At 42.4% G+C, this 26008-nt stretch overlaps 1 protein-coding gene across 2 annotated transcripts in view; it reads right to left on the bottom strand.

Moving 5' to 3' along the window:
• The window catches only part of DNAAF9 (dynein axonemal assembly factor 9), a 172294-nt gene that overhangs the window by 59049 nt on the left and 87237 nt on the right, over positions 1 to 26008 (bottom strand). The window contains exons 13-20 of one of the 2 annotated variants that reach the window (XM_043885152.1): positions 21304 to 21391; positions 18390 to 18466; positions 15921 to 15965; positions 15487 to 15532; positions 12387 to 12498; positions 11288 to 11358; positions 10342 to 10392; positions 9655 to 9742 (exon numbers count right to left, since the gene is read on the bottom strand). In XM_043885152.1, coding sequence (XP_043741087.1) covers positions 9655 to 9742; positions 10342 to 10392; positions 11288 to 11358; positions 12387 to 12498; positions 15487 to 15532; positions 15921 to 15965; positions 18390 to 18466; positions 21304 to 21391 — 578 coding nt within the window. The remainder of the gene's footprint in view (positions 1 to 9654; positions 9743 to 10341; positions 10393 to 11287; positions 11359 to 12386; positions 12499 to 15486; positions 15533 to 15920; positions 15966 to 18389; positions 18467 to 21303; positions 21392 to 26008) is intronic. The other variant, XM_043885153.1, reaches the window with a different exon arrangement.

Below are 26008 nucleotides of genomic sequence, written 5' to 3'. Positions count from 1 at the left end.
GTTCTGCCCATTCCTACCAGCCACAGTGGAAAACCTCATACTTTATAGAGATGACAGCTAGAGTTCTCAGAACGATTCTGCCTCAGAACTGGGGTAAAATTAGTTCTAAACTAAATGCTGCTCTGCCTTCTACCTGACAAAGCTTAAAAAGAAAGGCTGAGATGATAAGCCTAGAAGAGAAATATAACAATTATTATAATTGTATCACGTAAGTTCAAGGCTAGAGGAAAGACAGAACTATGCCAACTTGAGACGTGAAAGATATAAAAAGGATCTAAACAGAACTTCTAGAGATGAAAAATACATTTCCTGAGAAGGACAAAAAAAAACACTGAGTGAGACTAATGACATGAGACAACTGTTGAGAGGTTAGCTATCCCGTGGTACTGTTGCCTCAGATTTCATTTAGTATGGCCGAGTGGGCTGCACAGGCCTTAAACTGACACTATAGGGTCTTCAAGCAAGCACATGTCCTACACAACAGCCTGCAGAGTCACAAGCAAATGTGACTTCCTAATAAGACTTTCCCAGCAGCCCTTGTCACCAAAAGTCTTCCCTGAATCCTTAGTGTCTTTCCCTTGTGTGCCCCTTATATAGTCAATTGACTCCATCCCCCCCGGGAGCTTACCAAAACTCTCTTTGGTTTGAATGGGCCAGTTTGGCCTTAGCCTGGGAAACTCAAAGCACTCCACCCACAGACTTTAATAAAGGCACATACCTCAGGTCTAGCCTGAACCTTGCCTTGTCCCCTCTCCCCTGCTTGTCTGTGTGACCCATCAGCACATCCCATGTACTTCCTCCTAGATTTGTGAATAATATGCTTCTCTATTTCAATTTCTTCAGTGGTCTTTTGTTGGACCTGGCTCACCAACCAGCACCCTGTGTTCCATTTAACAAATGATAATTTAACAAACTCATAACAACAATGCAGAACAAAAGACTAGTAAATCAAAATATGTAGAAAATACGCAAAATAAAACACAAAGAGAAAAAAAGACTAAAAGTAATTGTACAGAGAATCAGGGAGTGGTGAGACAACTTTAGGCAGCCAACTGTATTGTAATTGGAATCCTTGAAGGAAAGGGAAAAAATTGAAAAAATAATGAGCAAAAAGTTTTCAAGTCTGAGGAAAACTCTAAATCCATTGATTCAAGAAGCTAAATAAATCCCAAGGATAAGCAACAAACCACAGCAGTCACATAAAGATCAAACCACTTAATATCTATGATAAAAAGAAAGAAAATCTTCAAAGCAGCTGGAGTTAAAAGATACCTTGTATAGAAAGGAACAAAGATAAGAATGACAGTAGATTTCTGCTCAGAAATAATGTAAGCATTATGTAAGAAGACAGTTTAGTAGAGCAACATCAGTAAAGCCCAGAAAGGAATGGTCAACCTATGGTTCTTTACCAAGTGAAAATATCTTTTCAGAAGTCCTGAGGGCTGGAACTTCTGAAATGGCTGTGAGGAGTCCGGAAAATTCTCTCCCCAGGAAACAGCCATAAAACTGGACTGACTGTCAAAAACAAAAAGTTAAGGACTCTGGTAACAGACCAAAGTTATACAACAAAAAAGATGCATTTAAGGAATTCTACTGAAACTTGGTAATAGTGGAAATTGGAGTATTTTAGCTTGAGGCTATTCACATTACCTCTCTTCCAGCTCCATGGTGCAAAAGTCTTATGAGGGAGTGGGGCAGGCTTGTCAGAGTGGCTGACTTTATTTGGGGGCAAAGCACAGAAAATTACACACAAGGAGATATCAAAACTTGAAGCAATCACAGTGGCAAACATTAAGGGAGGACCAACATACCAGAGATCTCAATGCTGGTTGGTACAACCAGCCAGAAATGTAGCAGGGAAGTCAGAGGACTGAGATAAAATAGATGACAATTATGTCTTTAGATACAGCAAGAAAGATGTGTTGCAAGGCACTGTCCTACTGCCAATTACACCAAGGGACATATATAAGAATGCTTATAACAGCACTGTCTGCTACAGCAAAAAACTAGAACCCAAATGTCCTTCAAAAGCCAAAAGGGTAAACAGCATATCTTCACACAAAGCAATCCTATGGAATCATGAAAATGAATCAACTATATGACTACACAAAACAATCTGGATGAATCTGAGGATCAGAATACTGAGTAAAAAAGGCAAGTCCCAGAAGAACATGATAGAATATGATTCTAATTCCTATTTAATTAAAAAATAAGACATTGTTTAGGGATATAGGTATATGTGGTAAACTCTAAAGCAGGCTCCTGGGATTCCCATGAGCTCAGTGGTAAAGAAGCTGCCTGCCAATGCAGGAGACACAAGTTAAACCCCTGGTCTGGGAAGATCCCACATGCTGCAGGGCAACTAAGCCAGTGCGCTATGACTACTAAGCCTGTGCTCTAGAGGCCATGAGTTGCAACTACTGAGCCCACGTGCTGCAATTACTGAAGCCTAGGTGCCCTACAGCCTGTGCTCCACAAGAGAAGCCACCATAACGAGAAGCCTGCACACTGCAACTAGAGAGTAGCCCCCACTCACCACAACTAGAGAAAAGCCCGTGCAGTAAGGAATATCCAGCACAGCCAAAAATAATAAAATTATTTTCTTAAAAATGACCCTTGATAAGGTCATCATTTAATAAACAAATAAGTAAAGCAGGCTCCTGAGGATTAGGTATTTGGCAGCCAGCCTGACCAAGGTCAGTAGGGTGGAGAAGAGAAGGGCATATAAAGGAAATGAATGAAGAGAAAGCTGCATAACAAAAAGCCTTGTGATAGCAGAAGTCACTAACTGGGGAAGAAAAAATTTAAACAGAACTGGAAACATTTCAAGGTAAAGGAAGTGCTATTCTTTTTCACTGGGCCTTCCCTAGATCGGAAATCAAAAGGCCTGGACCACCCTCCAGATGCTATCACTAACTTGTACTATAACCTCAGACTACTTTTTCACCTTCTATGGGGCTCAGGATATGAAGATCAATCAAAATAAGCATAATGGTGAGCTTTTTAAATGTCTTCAGAGGTAAATCTGCAACAGGCAGATTTACCTAGATCCAAATGATATTTCAACTTCAGGACCCGTCACCTGCTTAAGCCCCCTTCCAAGGCCCAGAGAAGAAACCTATTTATATGTGTTACTTGCCTTACGAGAGCCCCAAAGAGTTATAAACTTCAGGTCCTACAAAACTGACCTGAGCTCTAAAGTGGTAAAATGCTTAACACACGGACAGAGGGTCGGTCAGTTCAGTCACTCAGTCGTGTTCGACTCTTTGTGACCCCATGAATCACAGCACGCCAGGCCTCCCTGTCCAACACCAACTCCCAGAGTCCACTCAAACTCATGTCCATCGAGTAGGTGATGCCATCCAGCCATCTCATACTCTGTCGTCCTCTTCTCCTCCTGTCCCTAATCCCTCCCTGCATCAGGGTCTTTTCCAATGAGTCAGTTTTTCGCATCAGGTGGCCAAAGTACTGGAGTTTCAGTTTCAGCATCAGTCCTTCCAATGAATATTCAGGACTGATCTCCTTTAGGATGGACTGGTTGGATCACCTTGCAGTCAAAGGGACTCTCAAGAGTCTTCTCCAACACCACAGTTCAAAAGCATCAATTTTTCGGCGCTCAGCTTTCTTCACAGTCCAACTCTCACATCCATACACGAGCACTGGAAAAACCATAGCCTTGACTAGACGGACCTTTGTTGGCAAAGTAATGTCTCTGTTTTTTAATATGCCATCTAGGTTGGTCATAACTTTCCTTCCAAGGAGTAAGCGTCTTTTAATTTCATGGCTGCAATCACTATCTGCAGTGATTTTGGAGACCAAAAAAATAAAGTCTGACACTGCTTCCACTGTTTCCCCATCTATTTCCCATGAAGTGATGGGACCAGATGCCATGATCCTAGTTTTCTGAATGTTGAGCTTTAAGCCAACATTTTCAGTCTCCTCTTTCACTTTCATTAAGAGGCTTTTTTTTAGTTCCTCTTCACTTTCTGCCATACAGAGGGTACTTCTACTTAAATTCTCTGCTCCTACTGAAACTTCTGGCCTCAGAAAACCATCTCCTAATTCAAACTATATTTTCCTCAGAAACTAAGGAAGTGTGAAATCTAAGCTCTCAGGTATGTGACTAACAAGGTTCGAGAAACTCCTGGTTTGTGTGCTTTATTCTTGTGTAGACGCTTGTTCCTTGGAAGGAAAGCTATGAAAAACCCAGCTGTTGCTATTGTTCAGTCACTAAGTCGTATTTGACTCTTTGCTCCCCCATGTACTACAGCATGCCAGGCTTCCCTGTTCTGCACTATTTCCAGGAGTTTGCTCAAATTCATGTCCATTGAGTCGGTGACACCATCCAAATATCTTATCCTCTGTCACCCCCTTCTCCTCCTGCCCTCAATCTTTCCCAGCATCAAGGTCTTTTCCAATGAGTCAGCTCTTCATATCAAGTGGCCAAAGAATTGGAGCTTCAAAAAAAAAAGAATTGGAGCTTCAACTTCCACATCAGTTCTTCCAATGACTATTAAGCCTTGATTTTCTTTAGGATTGACTAATTTGATCTGTTTGCCGTCCAAGGGACTCAGCATCTTCTCCAACACTACAGTTAAAAATCATCAATTCTTTGGCACTCAGCCTTCTTTACAGTCCAAATATCACATATGCACATAACTGCTGGAAAAACCATACCTTTGATTATACGGACCTCGATTGGTAAAGTGATGTTTCTGCTTTTTAATATATTGTCTAGGTTGGTCATAGCTTCTCTTCCAAGGAGCAAGCATCTTTTAATTTCACAGCTGCATTCATCATCTGCAGTGATTTTGGAGCCCAAGAAAATAAAATCTCTCACTGTTTCCACTGTTTCCCCATCTATTTGCCATGAAGTGATGGGACTAGATGCCATGATCTTAGTTTTTCTGCATGTTGAGTTTTAAGTCAGCCTTTTTACTCTCCTGTTTCACTTTCATCAAGAAGCTATTTAGTTCCTCTTCGATTTCTACCATAAGGATGGTGTCATTTGCCTATCTGAGGTTATTAATATTTCTTCTGGCAATCTTGATTCCAGCCGTGCTTCATCCAGCCTGGCATTTTGCATGATAATACTCAGCATATAAGTTAGAAAAGCAAGGTGACGATATACAGGCTTGACATACTCCTTTCCCAATTTGGAACCAGTCTGTTATTCCACGTCCGGTTCTAACAGTTGCTTCCTCACCTACAAACAGACTTCTCAGGAGGCAGGTAAGTTGGCCTGGTATTCTCATCTCTTGAAGCATTTTCCACAGGTTTTTTGTGATCCACAAGTTTTTTGTGATCCACACAATTTACCTTGATTTGTGGACCTAACATTCCAGGTTCCTATGCAATATTCTTCTTTACAGCATTGGACTTGACTGCCATCACCAGTCACATCGACAACTGGGCACTGTTTTCACTTTGGCTCCATCTCCTCATTCTTTCTTAAGTTATTTCTCCAATCTTCTCCAGTAGCATATTGGGCACCTACTGATCTGGGGAGCTCGTTTTTCAGTGTCCTGTCTTTTTGCCTTTTCATACTGTTCATGGGGTTCTTAAGGCAAGAATACTGAAGTGGTTTGCCATTCCCTTCTCCAGTGGACCACTGGAGAGTTTTGTCAGAACTCTCCACCATGACCCATCCATCTTGGGTGGCCCTACATGGCAAGGCTCATAGTATCATTGAGTTAGACAAGCCTGTAATTCATGTGATCAGTTTGGTTAGTTTTGTATGACTGTGGTTTTCATTCTGGTCTGCCCTCTAATGGATAAGGATAAGAGGCTAGTGGAAAGCTCCTGAATGGAGAGACTAACTGTGGGGGAATCTGTGTCTTGTTCTGATGGGTGGGGCCATGCTCAGCAAACCATTAATCCAATTTTCTATTGATTGGTGGGGCTGTGTTCCCTCCTTGTTTGGTTGAGGCCAAACTATGGTAGGGGTAATGGCAATAATGGCGACCTCCTTCAGAAAGACTTTTGCGGGCACTGTTGTATTCAGTGCCCCTGACCTCCAGCAGGCCACTGTTAACCCACACCTCCACCAGAGACTCCTGGACACTCACAGGCAAGTCTGGCTCAGTCTCTTGTGGGGACACTGCTCTTTTCTCCTGGGTCCTGGTGCACACACGGTTTTGGGTGTGCCCTCCACGAGTCTGTTTCCCCAGTCCTGTGGAAGTTCTGTAATTAAATCCCACTGGCCTCCAAAGTCAAATTCCCTGGAGGTTCTCAGTTCCTTTGTCAGATCCCCAGGTTTGGATATCTGTTGTGGGTCCTAGAACTTTTTTAACACTGTGAGAATTTCTTTGGTATAATAGTACTGCAGTTTGTGGGTCGTCTGCTCAGTGGCTCTATGGTGGGGCTAATGGTAACCTCCTCTAAGAGGGCGTAGGCCACATACCACATGTCCCAGCTCTGCTGTAGCCAGAGTCGCTGTCCCTGTGGCAGGGAGGCCACTGCTGACCCATGCCGCGGCAGGAGACACTCAAACACTGAAAGGCAGGTCTGGTTCAGTCTCTGTGGGGCCTCTGGGTCCTGGTGCACACAAAGTTTTGTTTGAGCCCTCCAAGTGTCTCTGGCAGGTATTGGGTTTGATTCTAAATGCCACTTCGCCCCTCCTATCATCTTGTTGTATCTTCTCCTTTGCCCTTTGACATGTGTTATCTTTTTTTGGTGGTATCCAACATCCTCCTGTCGACGGTAGTTCAGCAGTGAGTTGCAATTTTGGAGCTCTCACAGAAGATGAGCACATGTCCTTCTACTCTGCCATTTTTAAATTACTTGTAAGTGAGCATGTGACTTCCACCTGATTTAATTTTCTTCAGTCCCAAGGGTTCAAAGCCTGAGAAAAGGCACTGGTCTGGGCTGCTGGCATGTTCATTCTTCAGAATCAACTGGAAATCAGTTCTAAGACAACAAAAGTCCTGTGTAGTTAAAGCTATGGTTTTTCCATTAGTCATGTATGGAGGTGAGAGCTGGACCTAAAGAAGGCTGCTGCTGCTGCTTAGTCACTCAGTCGTGTCTGACTCTTTGTGACCCCATGGACTGTAGCCTGCCAGGCTCCTCTGTCCATGGGATTCTCCAGGCAAGAATACTGGAATGGACTGCCATTCCCTTCTCCAATAAAGAAGGCTGAGTACCAAAAAATTGATGCTCTTGAATAGTGGTGCTGGGGAAGACTCTTGAGAGTCCCTTGGACTACAAGGAGATCAAACCAGTCAATCCTAAAGAAAATTCACCCTGAATGTTCACTGGAAAGACTGATGCTGAAGTTGAACCTCCAATACTTTTGTCTACTTGATGCAAAAAGCCGACTCATTGGAAAAGACCCTGATGCTAGGAAAGACTGAAGGTAAAAGAAGAGGGTGGCAGAGGAAGAGATAGTATCACTGACTCAGTGGACATAAATTTGAGCAAACTCCAGGAGACAGTGGAGGACAGGGGAGCCTGGCGTGCTGTAGCCATGGGGTGGCAAAGAGTCGGACATGATTTAGTGACTGAACAACAACAGAGACCTCAGGATAGACTGAATCTTGCTGGATAACTCAATACAGTGTAAGATTATTTTTTTAACAAGGCCCTTTGCTAAGAAGGTGCAAACTAATTTTGGCAAATATCCTCGCTAAATATTATAACTGGCTCAACTATGACAGAGTGTAACTGTCTCTGTGTTGTGTCTACTAGCTGATTTTAAAACATTATGCAATTCAGCCTCAAGGCTGGGAGTACTGTCACACACACTCTTGTTTTCAGCAAGTGTTCCTAACTTCCTGGTCTTCTGCACCAGGATCTGGAGAGGCAGAAATGCAGGGGCCACAGCACAGTCATGATAATGAACACTACGTGGCATTTTGTGGATCGAAAACCAGAACTTCTTGTGTTTTGTCTTCTATGACAATGAAGAAGCAGAAGTTTAACCAGTGATCTGAGAACATGGAGAGCAACTTGCCACTGGAGAGAATATTTTCAAGAAGAACAAATTATCCAGAGAGAGAATCTGCTTAGTAAAGGATGAGGAATTTGTGGAACAAAAAAGGCTTATCTAACATGGAAAGAATAGGACTCATAAGAATATGTTATTTTGAGGAGACCAAAAGGAGTATGGAATGAATCCCAGGAAATCAATGCAAGACCCACAGAGTTCTTGAGAACTTTAAATCAGCAGAAATACTGCCAGTTTGGACTGAAGGGGATAGAGAGAATAGAAAATGAAAGGAGACTGCTGGACCCCCAAAATTCTAGAGGCAAGAAGCAGGCTGAAAAACTAATAAGCTACAAAGTGCCACCTTCATGAAGAGGAAGGATGACACAGGTATAGTCACAAACCAAGAGGGTAGAGTCATGAACCCAGGAGGCAGAACCAAGAGCTTAACAAGTAGAACAAAGAACTCAGAGGGCACAGCTAAGGGTCTTGGAAGACTATTCCCAGGCCTTGAAACCTAATCCAGGAGCTGGAGTTTGCCTAGCTTAATTTCAAAGTTGTCTTGGGCTGGGGCTCCTTTTTAATATAAATGTCTATAACCTATGCCACTACCTTGTACATTGGGAGGGCTAGGGCAGATAAAAGAGCCTCTAATTTCACAGGTCCATAGATGGAGAGGAAATGTGTTCAAGAGCTGTACTTTATGAATTACAAGCCAGAGCCTAACCTACAGCTGATTTAGATAATCCTGATGATGAGATTTTGGATTTTTCAGCTGGGGAGAGTTAAGATTTTGAATTGTTATCAAAATGGAAAGAGGCTCTTGGATGGGGGTGATTATATCTTCCATGTGAGAACTGTGGGGGTCAGAGGGCATACTATGGTATGCAGAAATTTAAAACAGCCCCCATGACCTTCATCCTCTTAGGTTACTCCAGTGTTCGTGTAACATTATATGGCAAAAGGGAGATTATATGATTGGGTCTCCTCCAATCACAAGAGCCCTTTATAAGCAGAGTTTTCTGTGGGTGGTAGAAGAGGAGTTCAGAGAGATTAGCAGTGTGAGAGATTCAACACGACGAAAGTTCTTTGCTGCTGAGATGGAGAGGGTCACAGGGCAAGGACCTCTGGAAAGAGGAGCTAAGACTGCTTCCAGCTGATAGCCAGCAATAAAAAAAGGACCCTTAGTTCTCCAGTCTGAAGGAAATGGACTCTGCAAACAATCTGGATGAGCCTAGAAGCAGGTTCTTTCTCAGAGACTCCAGAGATAAGCCTGGCTGATGCCTTGACTTCAGTATTATGAAACCCTACACATAAATCTAGCAAAATTTGCCTGGACTTCTGACCCACAGAACTGTGAGATAACAAATCCATGTTGTTTTAAGCTATGAAATTTGTGGTGATTTGTTACACAGCAGTAAAAAACTAATACAGATTTTGTTTTAGCCCAATAGAACCTATTTCTGGACATGCTGCTGCTCTAGCCCATCCTGAAAGCAATCCTCAGGCAGCAACAAGAGGACCAGTGCAGTTGTGGCGGCAGTCCTTTCTAGCACAAGTTTCCTCATCTGGAAAATGGACAGATCAAAAGAGAAAAGCTGTGGGAAAACACTTCTACACTCAAAAGTTTTTTCAAATATCATATGTATCATTAATTACAACATTCATGTCAAAACCTGTGAAAGAGGGACCCAGACAGAGTCAGAAACAGAAAAGTCAGAGCTGCTCACCTTCTTCAGGCCAAGACTGTGAATTACTAGAATAAAGATATGCTCCTTCTCCTCTAGTTAGAAAAGTACCCAGGAAACACTCATCTCCCTTGAAAAAACAAACACAAAGAGCAGGTGATTTATAGCATAAACATTCACAGAATCAAAAGTTCTGTCTAGGTTTGTATGTCTACAAAAGCTGCTAAGTCAGCCTCAGATATACTCAATTTCTCTTCCGGTTTTTGGCACTTCTTAGCTCTTTGCCATATTATTGGCACTTGTGACTTATGCTGAGAAAAAGAATGTTAAGTTCCTCTCAGGCTAGGCACCATGCTGTCTGCAATGCTTGTCCATGTTACAGTAAATTTATATCCTCTGATAACAGAGGTGGCTTTTCCTTGGCCTAAAGCCTTGACCTTCAGTTTTACATGTCTCAATTTGAGAACTGCTTCTAAAAGTACTGAGAGATTTTGAAAAAACACCAAAAGGTTTAAATGGCACAAAGAATCCCTCTTGTGTACTCCATACATGGTTATTTCTAGAGCTCTGCTCTGAAGGGGAAGAATACAAACAGGAATTAAGACAAGGAGGTACAGAACCCTTAGATTAGCAGCACTGGATATTATCATAAGATGAAATATGTTAAATTGTTTTTATAAATTGTTTCCATTTCATCTTAATAACATTAAGAATAAGAAGGCTGCTTACCAGAACTGACTGCTGGGTTTTCTCAGACAATTTTACTTCAATATCTTCTACCTGTGTCCAAAAGGAGTACAGATTTTCAATTCACTGCTTCAAGGGCAAAAACTCTGCTAGGTCTCCCCGTGTTCACATTTTTCTAAGAGAGCAGTCTCTCTGTCAAATCCAGGGTTCTCAGGCCCTGATGACTGGCAGACCTGGTTGCTGGATACCAAGCGCAGAGCACCAGGCCATGGTAGGCTCTCTCACAGGGACCTGAAGTCCAGCTAAATGAGCCTACGATGTGTGAAAAGAGTATGTTAACCTCCACTTACATTTCATTTTGGAGAAAACTAATTTTAGGGATGAAGGAAAGAGAACATAATAAAATATTTTGAGTGTGTTCTCATTTAAACATGTTCACATTAGAGGATGACTTTTGCTTGTCTTTATTCAGGTCAGAATTGTAGAAACAGAATATAAACAAATTCTGAAATAGGTATTTAGACCATTACTAGTACTTTGTGTCCCAAGGCACCAGAGATTCAGACCAAGTCCCACAGATGAAGATGGGACCTTTCCACATGTAGAGACATGGTTGTAAAAAACTCAGCAGCAACCATTCTTGACAGAAAAGCGAGCACATGATCTACTTCTCACTTCCAGTGTGACCCTGGACAGGTTGGAAAATTTCTAAAGCTCAGGCTCCTCATCTGTATAATAAGGATATTAATTTCTTCCCTTGACAATTTAACAGGGACCCAGATAATTTAGTTACTTTCTTTTGGAACTTTCCCCAGATTACAAGTTAATGAAATTAGATTCGTTTGCATAAAGAAAAAGACCAGAGATAAAAACTATTCCTGAACACTGGTTAGGTCAGGATCTGACATCCCACCAGAGACTCTTCCTTAAACATTCTCCCCAGTTTCTCCACGTTTATCTCCATTTTCACCCGATGAATGACACTAACCAGCCAGGAGCAGAATCTGGGTATGGCAGCTGTCAGGATTATAAAGCTGGTTTCTGTGATAACAGTGCCATCTGTAGGAAGACCACAGACAAGTCGGTTACTGCCCACCACCAGAGCCCACCTTGCAGGCCCCTGACTGCCTCCCCTCCTCAAGAGTGAGAGCTCCTCTTATTAGGATACAAAGTCTGATGCCTTCAGAAAATGAATTCCTCATCTGGGGACAAGAGCCTAATGAGGGGATGAAGAAAGCTTTCCTCATGTGATTATTCTTTCTAAGACAAACAGAAATACATATTTAAATACAGAGTCCTTTTCAATCTATGCTTTTAATTTTTGTCAAGGTAGTATACAGGTGTTTATATTAAAAAACCAAACAAAAATTATCAAGGTCATCAAGCACTGGATATTATCATTCTCTAGAATTTTTTGCTACCATAATGGATTAAAAAACTGTACCTAACTATTGTTTCAAATTGTTTTTCCTGACTGTCAGTAAGGCTGTACATATTCACATTCATTCATACATACATACATACATACATACACATACACACACACACAGTGGACCCTTGAACAATGTGGGGGCTAGTGATGCTGACCTTCTACACAGTTGAAAATTAAAGTCAGCCCTCCATATCCACGGTTCCACATCCATGAATTCAACCAACCATGGAATATGTAGTTCTGTAGTATATACTTGAAAAAAATTGAAAAAAATCTGTGTAGTTTAAACCTGTGTTCAGGGGTCACTTATGTACATGTGTGTGTGTATAAACATTAAAATATATATATATTACTTTAAAATTTGTTTTATTTTACACTCTGGTGAACTGCCTGCTCATATTTTTTGCCCATTTACTACTGAGTAGCTTTTTTTCATATCCATTTGTAAAAGCTCTTCATAAATTAGGAAATACACCCTTTGTTTATTATAAGTATTCTAATATTTTCACCAGTTTATTCCTGTTCTTTTGATTTAGACTGGTTTATTTTGCCAAATATATATATATGTGCATACACACACACACACACACACACACACACATATATATATAAAAGCAAGTTCAAGTTTTGCTTTCCAAAGATGACATACACTTACCTTTTTCTTTAACCAAGATCTGAGATGTCAAAAATGATTCTGAGAACACCACAGATCCTAAGCACCCCCTTCCTCCCAGCAAGTCAGGAATGTCATAGATGGCCATACAAGCCTGTATCAAGTGAGAAACCAGAGTTAGACCAGTTGTCAGTCCTAAACATTCAGGGAAAGATCCACAAGAAATAGACCACAAAATACTAAGCCACATGGCAAAAAAATACTCGAGAATTTCTAAGGAAAACTCAAGTTATCTTGAAATGCATCTCAAACTGGAAGATGACTTCAGGATCACCTAGGCTTCCTTGCAATTGCTCCTAGGTCAGAGGCACACTTGAGCTAGAAGAAGATCTTTATGTTTCAATAAATTCCCTCAAATTGCTTCTTCTTCCTGAAAAGCAATGTAACAGCCTTTCTTAACTGTGACCACTGTCACATTCTACTATGTCCACATGCTCATGAATTCCTTCTTTGGTTTGGGCTCAAGTTCTGAACAAATCTGGAAAGTAAGATACATGTTTTCACAGATATTTTTGTCTACATGTCAAAAACATGCAAACACTCCTTTCAGGACCAAAAAATTAAAAGAAAGCTGTTCAAGATTTTATGGCCAACACAAATAAAAATAAGAGTCTTACATAGGTCAGGGAAAAAAAAAACTGGAGCAACTCAGAGAAAGCTCCTGAATGGCTGGTAAGAAGGTTCTAATTTAGTTAAAAACTAGTGAAAATACAATAATTCTGAGGACAATCTAGCAGAGGACATGCAGAAAATGGTATAGGCCCGAGTTGAAGTCTGAGATGACCTGGAGTCTGAGATGACTGTGAAGATCTGGTGAGGGATACGAAATAAGTTGCATGATAAGCCCTCCCAAGTTCCTGCCCCTCCTGGCCTGACACTGCTGAATGACCAGGTGTAGAGCTCCTGAAACTAGAGTTCATTTCATACCTTGATGTCCTTGCGTAGGACCCTGCTCTACCCTTAGGGCAGAGACAAAAGACCCTGGCCTATGGAAGGGACTGACAGAATCTCCAAAAAAAAAAAGGTGGCCGAAGAGTTGAAAGGAAAAAAAACAAACCATAAAGTCCTTATTCATCCATGTTGTCATGATGAAGAAATGCATAAAAAACTGACAGATAGGCTTTTATTTTTGTTAACTTTCATATTAGGCATAACAACTAGAAGCGAAGTGAAGTCATTCAGTTGTGTCTGACTCTTTGTGACCCCATGGACTGTAGCCTACCAAGCTCCTCCATCCATGGAATTGTCCAGGCAAGAGTACTGGAGTGGGTTGCCATTTTCTTCTACAGAGGATCTTCCCGACTCAGGGATGGAACCTGGGTCTCCTGCATTGCAGGCAGACATTTTACCATCTGAGCCAAGATTTATTTAAATTTGTTTCAAAGAACTTTGAGTATCTGAAGACACAGAACCATCCTGGGCTACATGGTTCCTCTTACGTGACAATGATCAATTCGGTTCCCAGATCAATTAGAAAGACAAATCCTACAGCTCCTAATCCCCACTTTCTTATTTGGCCTCTGGTGTTCAGGAAGGGGAGAGAGGACATTAAAAAGAGTATATGTAGTATTTTTTAGGCATTTGTTACGTACTTCCCATGTGTGGCAAGGGGACAGAAAAAATATGAAACATGGTTCCTATTCTCAGGAAACCTACAATGTAAAGTTAGAGAGGTAAGAGCTTTCCTACAAATAAGTCAACATGTGACACACTATAGAATTACTCCCTAATTTATGTAGTACAACCTTCGAGTACTCTAAGAATACAGTACTTATAGGGAGAAATGAGTAGGGCAGGCTTAAATGAAAAGGCAGAACTTCATCTCTGCCTGGAAGGGAGGACAGGATTTGGACAGAAAGCACCAACATCCTATTTTTTCTTTCCTATTTCATTAGCTGCTGCTGAATGTGTACTTAACACAGTACTGGACTCCTAATCACCTACTCCAGTGAAAAACACCTTCCAGAACACTGCCTAAGAATCTAAGAAGAGAAGTAAGGGAATCTAAAGTCTAGCAAGGAGACAAACTAAGCATCAGAAAGTATTCATTTTCTAGTCTTAGTAATGTTACAAAAAAGTCTCAATTAGTTCTAAAAGAACAACAACACAAAATGCTGGCACAGACAGGGAGCAGGTACATTACAAAAACAGAAACTACTCACAACCTTCAAAAATTACTCGTGTTGTACTACTCTCTGTAGATGAGACAACACTACTGCTTGTCCACTGATGATGGCAATGGGCATGCATTTTCTCCAAGTCATCCACACCTGTGCACCCAGTTCCCCATGATCAAAATCTCACTGAAATTAAAGTTCAGGCAGGAGCCATAGAATGGACATAAGGTATAACTTGTACCCACATATACTACAACCAGAATCTTGGCTGGATGTCCACCATCCTCTTATGCACTGCTTGCCAATTTTCTTTGTATTAGGATGCACTGGGGCAGGATGCAGAGGATTCGGATGTGACTGGGAGCAGCTAGTCTAGAAACTCTGGCTGCTGAAGACCACCCCAGGGACCAATATTTCTGCATCTCTAAACCCATTCCCCTGGCCCATCAGTAGAGAGGTCAGAAAGCTCTGCTCTGACCACCCCATTTCACCTGTGAGTTTTTTTTAAAACGTTTGTTTTTATTTCCACAAGCTCCTCTTAAATAAGGGCATCAACACAGGCCTTGGAACACAGAGAAGCCAGTGAAAATCTGGTCTGTGTTGAGGTAGGCTTGTCCTCAGCTCCCATTTCCACGTGAGGTCAGAGAAATCTCAGCCACTTGAAAGAAGCCTTCCGAACCTCAGGAAGAGATATTTACCATCCCCCAGTGCCCCCTCCCCCACCCATCCAGCTAAGATGACACCTAGGGTGCCTCGACACAGACATGTGGATGTGGTGAGCCTGGTACAGCTGCCTGGCAGCCTCAGAAAGCACAGGCTCACCACTGCCGCAGCTGCAAGAGTACTGAAGACAACTAGCTTTCTCCAGCGGGCTACCTAAGACTCCCACCTACTCCTACCTCACCCCTTGTAGATGTCCTTCAGAGGCCATTCCCTGCCAATTCACCTTTAACAGCTCTGCTTACCGTCTTCACAAAGTATAAGCTATCTTCACTGTCCAGAGGCACGATTCTAGAAAAGGAAATTGATAGGAAAGACAGGTATTAGATTTATAATGTTCTCTATTTTTCAACTTGCAAGCAACTCACACACTTAGATCTCTTTTGAGCTTTATCAAAACACTGGGTTGCATGTATGCAAAATTCCACTCAGATGGAATCAGATCCACCCCCGACCCTACTCTAGTCTTTCCGTGGGACTCTAGTCTTTCCGTGGGAAGCAGTCAGGAGAGAGTGGTCTCAGCTGAGCACACCCAGCTTTGAGCCCAGCCCTGGAGTGATGCCACTGCCAGGTGTGGAAGAGTGAAAAGATCATCCATGGTAGCAGTTACATGGCAGCCTCTCTTATTTTGCTCTTAAACCTTGCCCCAAATGAGGACACACCATAAACACATACTTACCTTCCCTGATTATTCACAGCATGTATATGAAAAGCCATCTTGGAGCTGTAGACCCAAAACAAAATAAAACAAAAGTCAGTCTGCTTTGCGACCACTGTGTGGCAAGCTCTCTAAACACCTGCCACTGCAAGGCACCTGTGCTGGGCCCTCATAGCCCCAGTGAGATATGTGATGTCCCTACAAGCCCTAGGGTTTCATGCCATCAGCAAATGTGGGGCTAGTGTCTGACTCCAGTCATGGCCCTGCCTCTGTGCAGATTCTCAGGACTATCTTGACTCTTGGACAGAGAAGGAGAGAACTACGTGACTACTGCCCACGACAGACTGAGAGAAGCTCTACGTGCCCCAGGCCTCCAGCCCACAGCCCTGACATATTCTCCTGATCCTCTTCCTCTCTTCAACACCTCTGCAGTCAATCTGCCATCCCTGCTCAGAGCCAGACTGTTACCCACAATCAATTGCTGCTGTATAATTAAGTCAGGACTTCAGAACCGAGGAATAACCAGATAACCCTTTTGGCACCAACTCTTTTTGTAAAAGAAAGTTTCTAAATTGAATTAAGGTTATTTTTTTGCTGTAACAAATACTGGTCAGTCATATGCTAACTGCCCGTGTTCCCCTTGGGAGAATTTGCTAATCTGATGCAGTTTGAGAGGAGCGACCATGTGGAGAGAAGTGGAGCTCTAGAGTGGAGAATTGGCTCGTGAAGATTCTTCCTATTGCCTGGGTGCTCTCCTCTTGTTCTTTCCTCTAGCCAGGGTGGGACACCGCCCCCCAATCCCAGCCCCATGTAGGAGGCCACGGGATTGAGAGGTGGCTTGCCCTAGAAAGGCAGAGTGTTCTAGGCAAGGTCCTGAGGACAGGAGGAATGGAATGACTCTGTCAGCCAAGCCAATGGTAACAGAGGAGAACTCACTGAGACAGCAGCTATCATTCACTTGTCCAATCACTCTAGGGGGCAGGAGTATGATGAAACAGAGGCACAGAGAGCTCCCTATCTTGCCCAAGTCACCCAGTTGGAAAGCAAAGGAGCTTCCTTAAACTCAAGTCTGCCAGGAACAGATAGTACCAGTCAGCATACAGCCTTAAGAGACCAAACTTCCTCTAGCCTTCTCCTCTTAGGGCCAGAGACATGAGCCACAAGACCCAGAAAAAAGGACAAGAAACCTTAAGCAAGCCTAAAGCTTTTACCAAAGAGTTCTGGCTCATTCCCACTCACTCCTGGAGCTGTAGCAAAAGAATTCTTGTTAGCTTATTAACTGACTTAGTTTTCTAAATGTTTCTTCTCACTACCTAGGGCTGTAGATATAAGAAAATGTGGGGCATGGAGCCGAGGTATCACAGGGCACATCCCAGAAGTGTTATTTATTTATTTTTTAAAAACATTTATTTGCTTGGCTGTGCTTAGTTGCAGCACATGAAATCTTCCATCTTTGTTGCAGCATGTGGAATATAGTTCCTTGACCAGGCATAGAACCTGGGCCCCCTGCATTAAGTCTCTCCAGAAGTATTTTATTTTTATCTATTAGCTATTTTATTTTTGGCTGTTCTGGATCTTCATTGCTTCATGGGATTTTTTTCTAGCTGTGGTGTGCAGGCTTCTCATTGCAGGGGCTTCTCTTGTTGTGGCGAACAGGCTCTAGGGCACCTGGGCTTCAGTAATTGTGGCTCTTGGGCTCTAGAAGCAAAGGCTCAGTAGTTGTGGCACACAGGCTTAATTGCTCCAAAGCATGTGGGATCATCCCAGACCAAGAATCATACCTATGTCTCCTGCACTGGCAGGCAGATTAATTTACCTCTGAGCCACCATGAAGCCACCTTTCCCCTCCAACCCCCAGAAATATTCTTAAAGAAATTTTCTAATATTGGTGTCTTTTGTCTCCTTCGCAAAAAACTATATCAAACGGTCCTAATATGGGACAGAAGGTTGAGTGGACTGGGTTCCTGAAGGTTTAGCTATGGACAAAGACTACACAGAGATCCACTGTGACATGCCAGGTGTGTGAGGGCAAGACTGCCAGGAAGCCAAATCCCTAGATCATCTAGACGCTGAGACATGGCTAGGCTCAGGGGTTTCTACCATCTGAGAGGCAGATAAGGCCTAGGACAACTCTCTTCTAAGCAGTGACCATTTTCATGTGCCCAAGGCCCCTCATCATCACCACTAACAAACCTCACCACTCATGTCCCCAGCTTCATCTTTTTAACCTTGGAATCCACATCTGTCTGTTCTAGCACTGACATGTCTCCCATTCCAGCCTAATCAGCATGTCTGAAACAGTTCTGTAACAGTTCCTCCATCCTTGGCTTCTCAAATAAATCCCCAACCATGAAAGACTCGCCTTCATATACTAATGATTAACCAGAACATTCCTCAAAGGGGAGACATAATATCAAATACACGGGAGAAAGTTTTAAAAACACAAACATTAAATAAAAGTTTTTATTGATAATATAAGCCACTGCTTACCGTAGAGCTGTCTTAAACTGCATCAACTCAACGGAATTTAACCCAGATCCCAGGGTCTGCTCAGCTACCTCCTTGGCCTGTAAAACCAGTAATAAAACAGAAACAATTAGCTTTCACAGCAGGAAAGAGTACATTCAGCTGTGAGGAAAGGGCCCTTTTCACATCTGGCCAGGAGAACACTGCCCATCCTCTTTGCCTGACTACTCTGTATATATCAATAAATTAAAGTGAAAACATCTTGTTAAGGGGAACAGGTGCCTGGTTGGTTCAGGCTGGGTTCACATGTTGTGCAGTCACTAAGCAGTGTCTGACTCTTTGTGACCCCAGGATTGCAGAATGCCAGGCTCCCCTGTCCTTCACTATTTCCTGAAGATTGCTCAAATTCATGTCCATTGAGTTGGTGATGTCATCTAATCATCTCTTCCTCTGCCATTCCCTTCTCTTGTGCCTTCAATCTTTCCCAGCATCAAGGTCTTTTCCAATGAGTGGGCTCTTTGCATCAGCTGGGCAAAGTACTGGAGATTCAGCATCAGTTCTTTCAATGAATATTCAGCATTCATTTCCTTTTGGATTGACTGGTTTGATCTCCTTGCTCTCCAAGGGACTCTAAAGAGTCTTCTCCAAAAAAAAAAAAAGAGTCTTCTCCAGCACCGCAATTTGAAAACATCAATACTGTGGTGCTCAGCCTTCTTTATGGTCCAACTCTCACATCCGTACACGACTACTGGAAAAAACACAGCTTTGACTACATGGACCTTAGTCAGCAAAGTGATATCTCTGCTTTTTAATACACTCTCTAGGTCTGCCATAGTTTTCCTTCCAAGCAGCAAGCATCTTTTAATTTCATGGCTGCAGTCACCATCTGCAGTGATTCTGGAGCCCAAGAAAATAAAATCTGTCACTGCTTCCACTTTTTCCCCTTCTATTTAGCATAAAGTGTTGGGACTGGATGCCGTGATCTTAGGTTTTTTAGTGTTGAGTTTTAAGCCAGCTTTTTCACTCTCTTCTTTCACCCTCAAGAGGCTCTTTAGTTCCTCTTTACTTTCTGCAATTAGAGTGGCATCATCTGCATATCTGAGGCTGTTGGCTCTTTCTCCCAGCAACCTTGACTCCAGCTTGTGATTTATCCAGCCCAGCATTTTGCATGATGTACTCTGCTTGGAAGTAAAATAAGCAGGATGACAGTATAGAGCCTTGTCGTAATCCTTTCCCAATTTTGAGGCAGTCAGTTGTTCATGTCCGGTTCTAACTGTTGCTTTTTGACATGCATACATGTTTCTCAGGAGAAGGTAAGGTGGTCTGGTATTCCTTTCTCTTTACGAATTTCCAGTCTGCTCTGATCCACACAGTCAAAGGCTTTTAGCATGGTCAATGAAGCAGAAGTAGACATTTTACTGGAATTCACTTGCTTTCTCTATGATCCAATGAATGCTGGCAGTTTGATTTCTGGTTCCTCTGCCTCTTTGAAACCCAGCTTGTACATCTGGAAGTTCTTGGTTCATATACTGCTGAAGCCTGACTTGAAGGATTTTGAGCATAATCTTACTAGCATGCGAAATGAACTCAACAGTATGGTAGTTTGAACATTCTTTGGCATTGCCCTTCTTTGGGACTGGAATGAAAACCGACCTTTTTCCAGTCACGTGGCCACTGCTGAGTTTTCCAAATTTGCTGGCATATTGAGTGTAGCACTTTCACAGCATCATCTTTTAGAATTTGAAATAGCTCAGCTGGAATTCCATCACCTATACTAGCTTTGTTTGTATTAAAGCTTCCTATGGCCCCTTTGACTTCACACTCCAGGATGTCTGGTGATAGGTAAGTGACCATACTACCATAGTTGTCCGGGTCATTAAGATCTTTTTTGTATAGTTCTTCTGTGCATTCTTGCCACCTCTTCTTAATCTCTTCTGCTTCTGTAAGGTCCTTACTATTCACATGAGAACACTTCATTCAGGCAGGTGGGCACTGGAACCTGATCTGGTGAGCTGTAATCAGCTGGGATGGTGCCATTATGAGGCCTGGAAAAATGCTTTCTCCTCCCCTCTCCCTGGCCCTTGGGGAGGGACCACTGCCCTCAGTATTTCTTGCCCAGATGCTAAGAACATGCAAATAAATTAAGTTATAAAAATCAGTTAAAAAACAAAGGTGCAGAATTGATATAGAAGAATAACCTGTTGTTTTGCATAAGCTTTCATCCCAAGGGCTGAGAAATCCCAAGTACTGGGGGGATTCAAGTTCAGTGAGGAGGGAAGGTGGCAAGGAACTGGTGACTAGGCTAGAGTCTCTTTGATATCTACAACACAACCTTTCCAATGTCAAATGATTTGCTTCAGGAGAGGTCCAATCGGCAATGGGGAAGAATCAAGCCAACTCGTCTCATCTGTTATTTGGTCAGATATAGACTCCAACTCAGCATGGCAGGTTAACCACAAACAGCAAAAAAGAAAATGGTCAGAGAAAGAGAACATACATGCCTATCAAGGAGAGGCAAGTTAGTTTTTCTAGTCTTTAGTTAATTTTTTAAAACAAAGAATTATAGGAAATCAAACTATGTAGCTCAAAACAAACTGATCTAACTTTATTAAAATTCATAGCAGAATAATCAATATTTCTCTTAATTTTTTAACTTTTGAAATCATTTTAAACTACTAAATAAAACAATATACTATAGATTGATTTTTTTTTTTTTAACACAATCAGATATCCACAAAGAACTGCTAATCAGCTGTCATTCATAAGACAACAGCAGGTCCCAGGCATCACAAGCTTAGTACTCTAAAGGCATGTCTTTGTCTGGTGCCCAAGCTCACACACAAAATTAAGTATTAAAAGGTGTCCAAAGGTAAAACAAATGGATAAGAAGTTTCACATTAAAATAACTAAGGAAAGAGAAATGTGGTATTGAAATTACCTTTATGAGACTGGAAGTTTTAGCATAACATGCAATGGCAGCCAAAACAGCCTCAATAACAGTAGCATATACCTGCGACAAGAGCCTACTTTAAAAACAAAAAATAAGGGTTACCTATAACATCACAAGGTTTCATCAAAAGCTGCATGCACAAAAATGACATTCTCTAAGAAACTGATTTGAAACAGAGAAAACTATAAAAACAGAATTTGTTGATTTCTAGACCTTTTAAAAGCTATGTGCCCCATTCCAACTTTTACTTTGCTCTTGTTAAACCATGATAAGAATCATTTTTAAAAAAATTATTTTTAACTGAAGGATAATTGGTTTATAACACTGTGTTGGTTTCTGCCATACATCAACATGAATTAGTTATAGGTATACCTATGTCCTGGAGAGGAAATGGCAACCCACTCCAGTATTCTTGCCATTGACAGAGGAGTCTGGCAGGCTACAGTCCACGACTTAGCAACTAAACCATCACCACCATACCGATGTCCCCTTTCTCTTGAACCTCCCTACCACCTCCCACCCCATCCCACCCCTCTAGGTTGTTCCAGAGCCCCAGAATGAATTCCCCGAATCATAGAGCAAATTCCCACTGGCTGTCTATTTTACACATGGTAGTGCATATGCTTCCATGTTACTGTCTCCATTCCTCCCACCCTCTACTTTCTCCCTGCTGCCCACTCCCCACCCCGCCCCGTGTCTGTAAGTCTGTTCTGTATGTCTGTGTCTCCTGTGCTGCCCTGAAAATAGAGGTTCATCACTATCATCTTTCTAGATTTCATATATATGGGTTAAAATACGATATTGGTTTTTCTCTTTCTGATTTACTTCACTCTGAGAACCAGCTTGTCTTAATTCTGCTCAAAAAACCAATCCTCCCTGTTTGTGATTCAACAGAAGAAAATGTCAACTACAAATTGCCAAGGGCATATGCCATCTGTCTCTTCGGAGACTGAACCCTGTGCTGCTGCAGCTGTTACCTTTGACATGCCCTGAAGGCAGTCCAGCGTGGAGGTGAGGCACTCTGCTCCAAGGAAATTGGTGGAACAGGTCTTTAGACAGTTTGGTATTTTCAGGAACTGATCCCAATCCTTGCATCTCCTCACATCTAGAAAAGTACTAAATCCCTTCATGGTGACATCAGATCCTGGTGACTAGCAGAAAATCTTTTGTAAAGTTAGCTTGATTGCACTGAACTCATCCTTCACAAAAATTATATACATTGACCTTCCCCCACTGGCAATTTGGAGCAGTCTCTCAGAACTATCTGAGCTGCTGTCTCCTGGGCTGCAGTCCTCATTTTGCCTCAAATGAAACTTAACTCACAACTCTCACATTGTGCATCTTTTTTTAGTTGACAAAAACTATATGAGTACTCTGACCCTCAGAGGACCTGAAAGGTGTCAAGACACAGAATTGCTGCTTCTCCAGGAACTAACCACACCACACCTTCAAGTAGTCTCCTCCCCTGCTAAGGGCTGGTTGCTACTGGAACCTCAGGGTAGGAGCCCTCAGGGGCAAAAGAGATTATCCCACTGAGAAGTCAGCCTCTATTTAAATGCAAATTAACAGGCTGGATGGCATCTCAATGGACATGAGTTTTAGCAAACTCCAGGAGATGGTGATGGACAGGGAAGCCTGGCGTGCTGCCATCCACTGGGTGGAAAAGAATCGGACATGACTTAGTGACTGAACAACAACAGCTGTAAACCACTTTCTAAATATCAGATTTAGAGAACAGAGAATGCTTCTGAGGGTGTTAGGTAGAGTAAAGAGTCCAAAATGGTGATTAAAAAAGTGGCACTAAAAGGCAGATAAAGAAATTAAAAAGCCCATGAAAAACAGAATTTAAAAAGCCCGCGAAAAATAGAACAAAGGGAAAATCTATAGCAAGGAGCTTTGGTGGGAAAAACATGCCCAACATGCACCCTTCCCTAGTTGGTCCTGGATACAAGCCCTGACTGACATGAGGCAAAACAAATCAGACTCCAAGCACTGCGTGGGGGCGGGGAACAAGGACATGAAAAACCTAAAATGGGGCGGGCACTCCTTTGGGGTTAGGTCTGCTCTCACATCTTGGGGAGTGTATTTTTCATGTCGCCTGTTTAATAAATCCTGCCTGTGTGAGCTTTATAGTCTGTCGTTTTAATTCTTTTACTGTGACAAGACAAGGACCAAGGAAAGAACCACACCTGACAAAGGGAAGGACCCCCTGGCCCTGCCTAATCTTGCTCTTACCTGACTTTGCACTTCCCAAAGCCATTAGAAGAAGGGTGTTTTCTTTGCCAGATGGGGAATGCCATGAAGATCTCTAGAAAATCCCAATCTGGTTCCCTAATGGGTAGGGTTTTTCAATCTGCATTTTGGGCCAGCTGATTCTTTGTTGGCGAAGACAAGTTCACGGGGTCACAAAGAGTTGAACACAACTTACCAACGAGACAACAATTCTTTGCTGGGAGGTCTGCCCTGTGTATTACAGGATATTCAGAAGCATTCCTGGCCTCTCAGTAGTACCCCCAGTTGTGACATCCAAAAATGTTTCCAGACACTGTCAAATATCCCTGGGGGTCGGGGTTGGGAAGGGACTAGTGGGAGTGGTGCAGTAAAATTGCCCTTGGTTGAGAACCATTGCCTCAGGAGGAGACCCAGGGTCTTATTAGGATAATTACAGAGAGAAGGGGGCTTCCCTGGTGGCTCAGTACCATCTGCAATGCAGGAGACCCAAGTTTGATCCCTGGGTCAGGAAGATCTGCTGGAGAAGAAAACAGCAACCCACTCTAGTATTCTTGCCTGGGAAATCCATGGACAGAGGAGCCTGGCAGGCTACAGTCTGTGGGATCCAAAGAGGCAGATACAACTTAGTGACTAAACCACCACCACTACCTGCAGAGAAAAGGGACTCATTCACAAGGCCTCAAAATGTAAGGGATGTGTCTGGCGAATAACTGTCTTATCTAAGAATATGCCTATGTTTAAGCCTGAGAATCCCATAACAGGTAAAGGAAGGCAAAAGGAGGGAGTTTGATAGCAGGAAGGATCAGAGAAATGATTTGGTCATTCTCATCTTACAGACAAAACAAGTAGGGCCTACAGCAGTGGAATAAGTTGTGCAAAGCCATAGAAAATCACACAACTGAACTCAGGTCTGCTCTTAGCCTTGTGCTTTTCTGTTGTGCCACACCACACTGCCAATTTCCTTCTTGGCTTCCATCACCACACCTTGTCATTGCAGATAAGACACTGGAGTTGGGTAGAAGAAAATGAGAAACAACACATAACAAAATGACAGCTCCAAGGTTCAACATACCCTGAAGATTGTTGACTAGGCTACAGCAGGGGGGTACGTCCTGGTAAGCAAAGTGTCCGGCAGGGACACTGTCCAAGAGCTTGGTCACTTTCAGATATGACAAGAAGCCTCCACATTTCAATTCTAAGGGCAAAGATTTATAGAGGCCAAAAATATACAATTCCTCTCTTTTTCACCCAGCTGACTTCAAACATCGCTCAGTACCATTAGTCAGGCTGACACCCTGCCTGGCTTTCTCCTATACAGACCCTCAGGCAAGAGTTCAATACAAAGCTTCCTGACTTCTGACTCATAAAAAGGCCTGGACAGGAGTCCAGAGACCCATGATCAGGGAAGGGCCTGCTCTATGGCTGGATAGTGCTGCTATTGCCTTCACTAGGACTCCATTAGGCCCCAGTTCCACTAGCCCTGTGACTTAACAAATCACCTGATGTGGGCCCAAGCACCACTCAACATCCGTCTCTGAAGTACAGTACCAATGGATTTGGTTTAGGCAAAATGTCTAAGGGTCCAGAATGAGGATCTGTGGCAATGGTTAAGCACAACTGGCATGGAAGTACAAGCAGGTACAAAGCAAGACAATACATATCCATCAACATATGAGAATGTGGTGACTTGCTGCTAAAATAAAGAAAACCCCCACAAAAAACTATACATACTGTAACTGCAGCTACACAAAACCTGTATGTATAATTAAAAAACAACAAAAAGATATACATTAAGATACTAATAGGCAGTGTCAAAGAGGAGGAATTACGGCTAATCTTATTTTTTTTCCTTTATTGCAAATTTTCTAGTGTGACTTTATATGTTTTGAACAGAGCCATATGGGTCCTACTCTAGAAAGTCTGATTTAGTGGTTTTGAGAACTACTATAACCTGGGAAACATATCTTTTTAAAAAGATCCTTAAATGATTCTCTGTGGTGTGTCCCCTACCTTTGGGAAGCAGAGACCTAACTAGTTTATGCCAGGATATCTAATTAGGTAATAACAGAACTCTATTTAATGTTCATATTTCTGAATGAAAATCCCTTTATGGAACTCAGAGATTCCTGAATTATTATGGACTGATTATGTCCTTCCAAAATCCATAGGAAAGCCCTAACCCTCAATGTTTGGAGGTAGGGCTGGGCCTTTAAAAGGTAAAGTTAAAGGCAGTCGTAATGGTGGGGCCCTAATCCAATAGGATTGGTGTCCTGATAAGAGGAAAAGATACTAGAGGCTTTTCTCTCTCTCCATGTGAGCACAGAAGAAAGGCTATGTGAGGACACATGAGAAGGTGGTGGTCTGCAACTCAAGGAGAGAAGCCTCACCAGAATCCAACTCTGCTGCTACTGAGATGTTTGACTTCTAGCCCCCAGAATGTGAGAAAATAAATTCTGTTGTA

This window comes from Cervus elaphus, chromosome 23, assembly GCF_910594005.1.
Source record: "Cervus elaphus chromosome 23, mCerEla1.1, whole genome shotgun sequence".
Classification (NCBI taxonomy): domain Eukaryota; kingdom Metazoa; phylum Chordata; class Mammalia; order Artiodactyla; family Cervidae; genus Cervus; species Cervus elaphus.
This window is presented reverse-complemented; position numbering and strand designations above follow the sequence as displayed.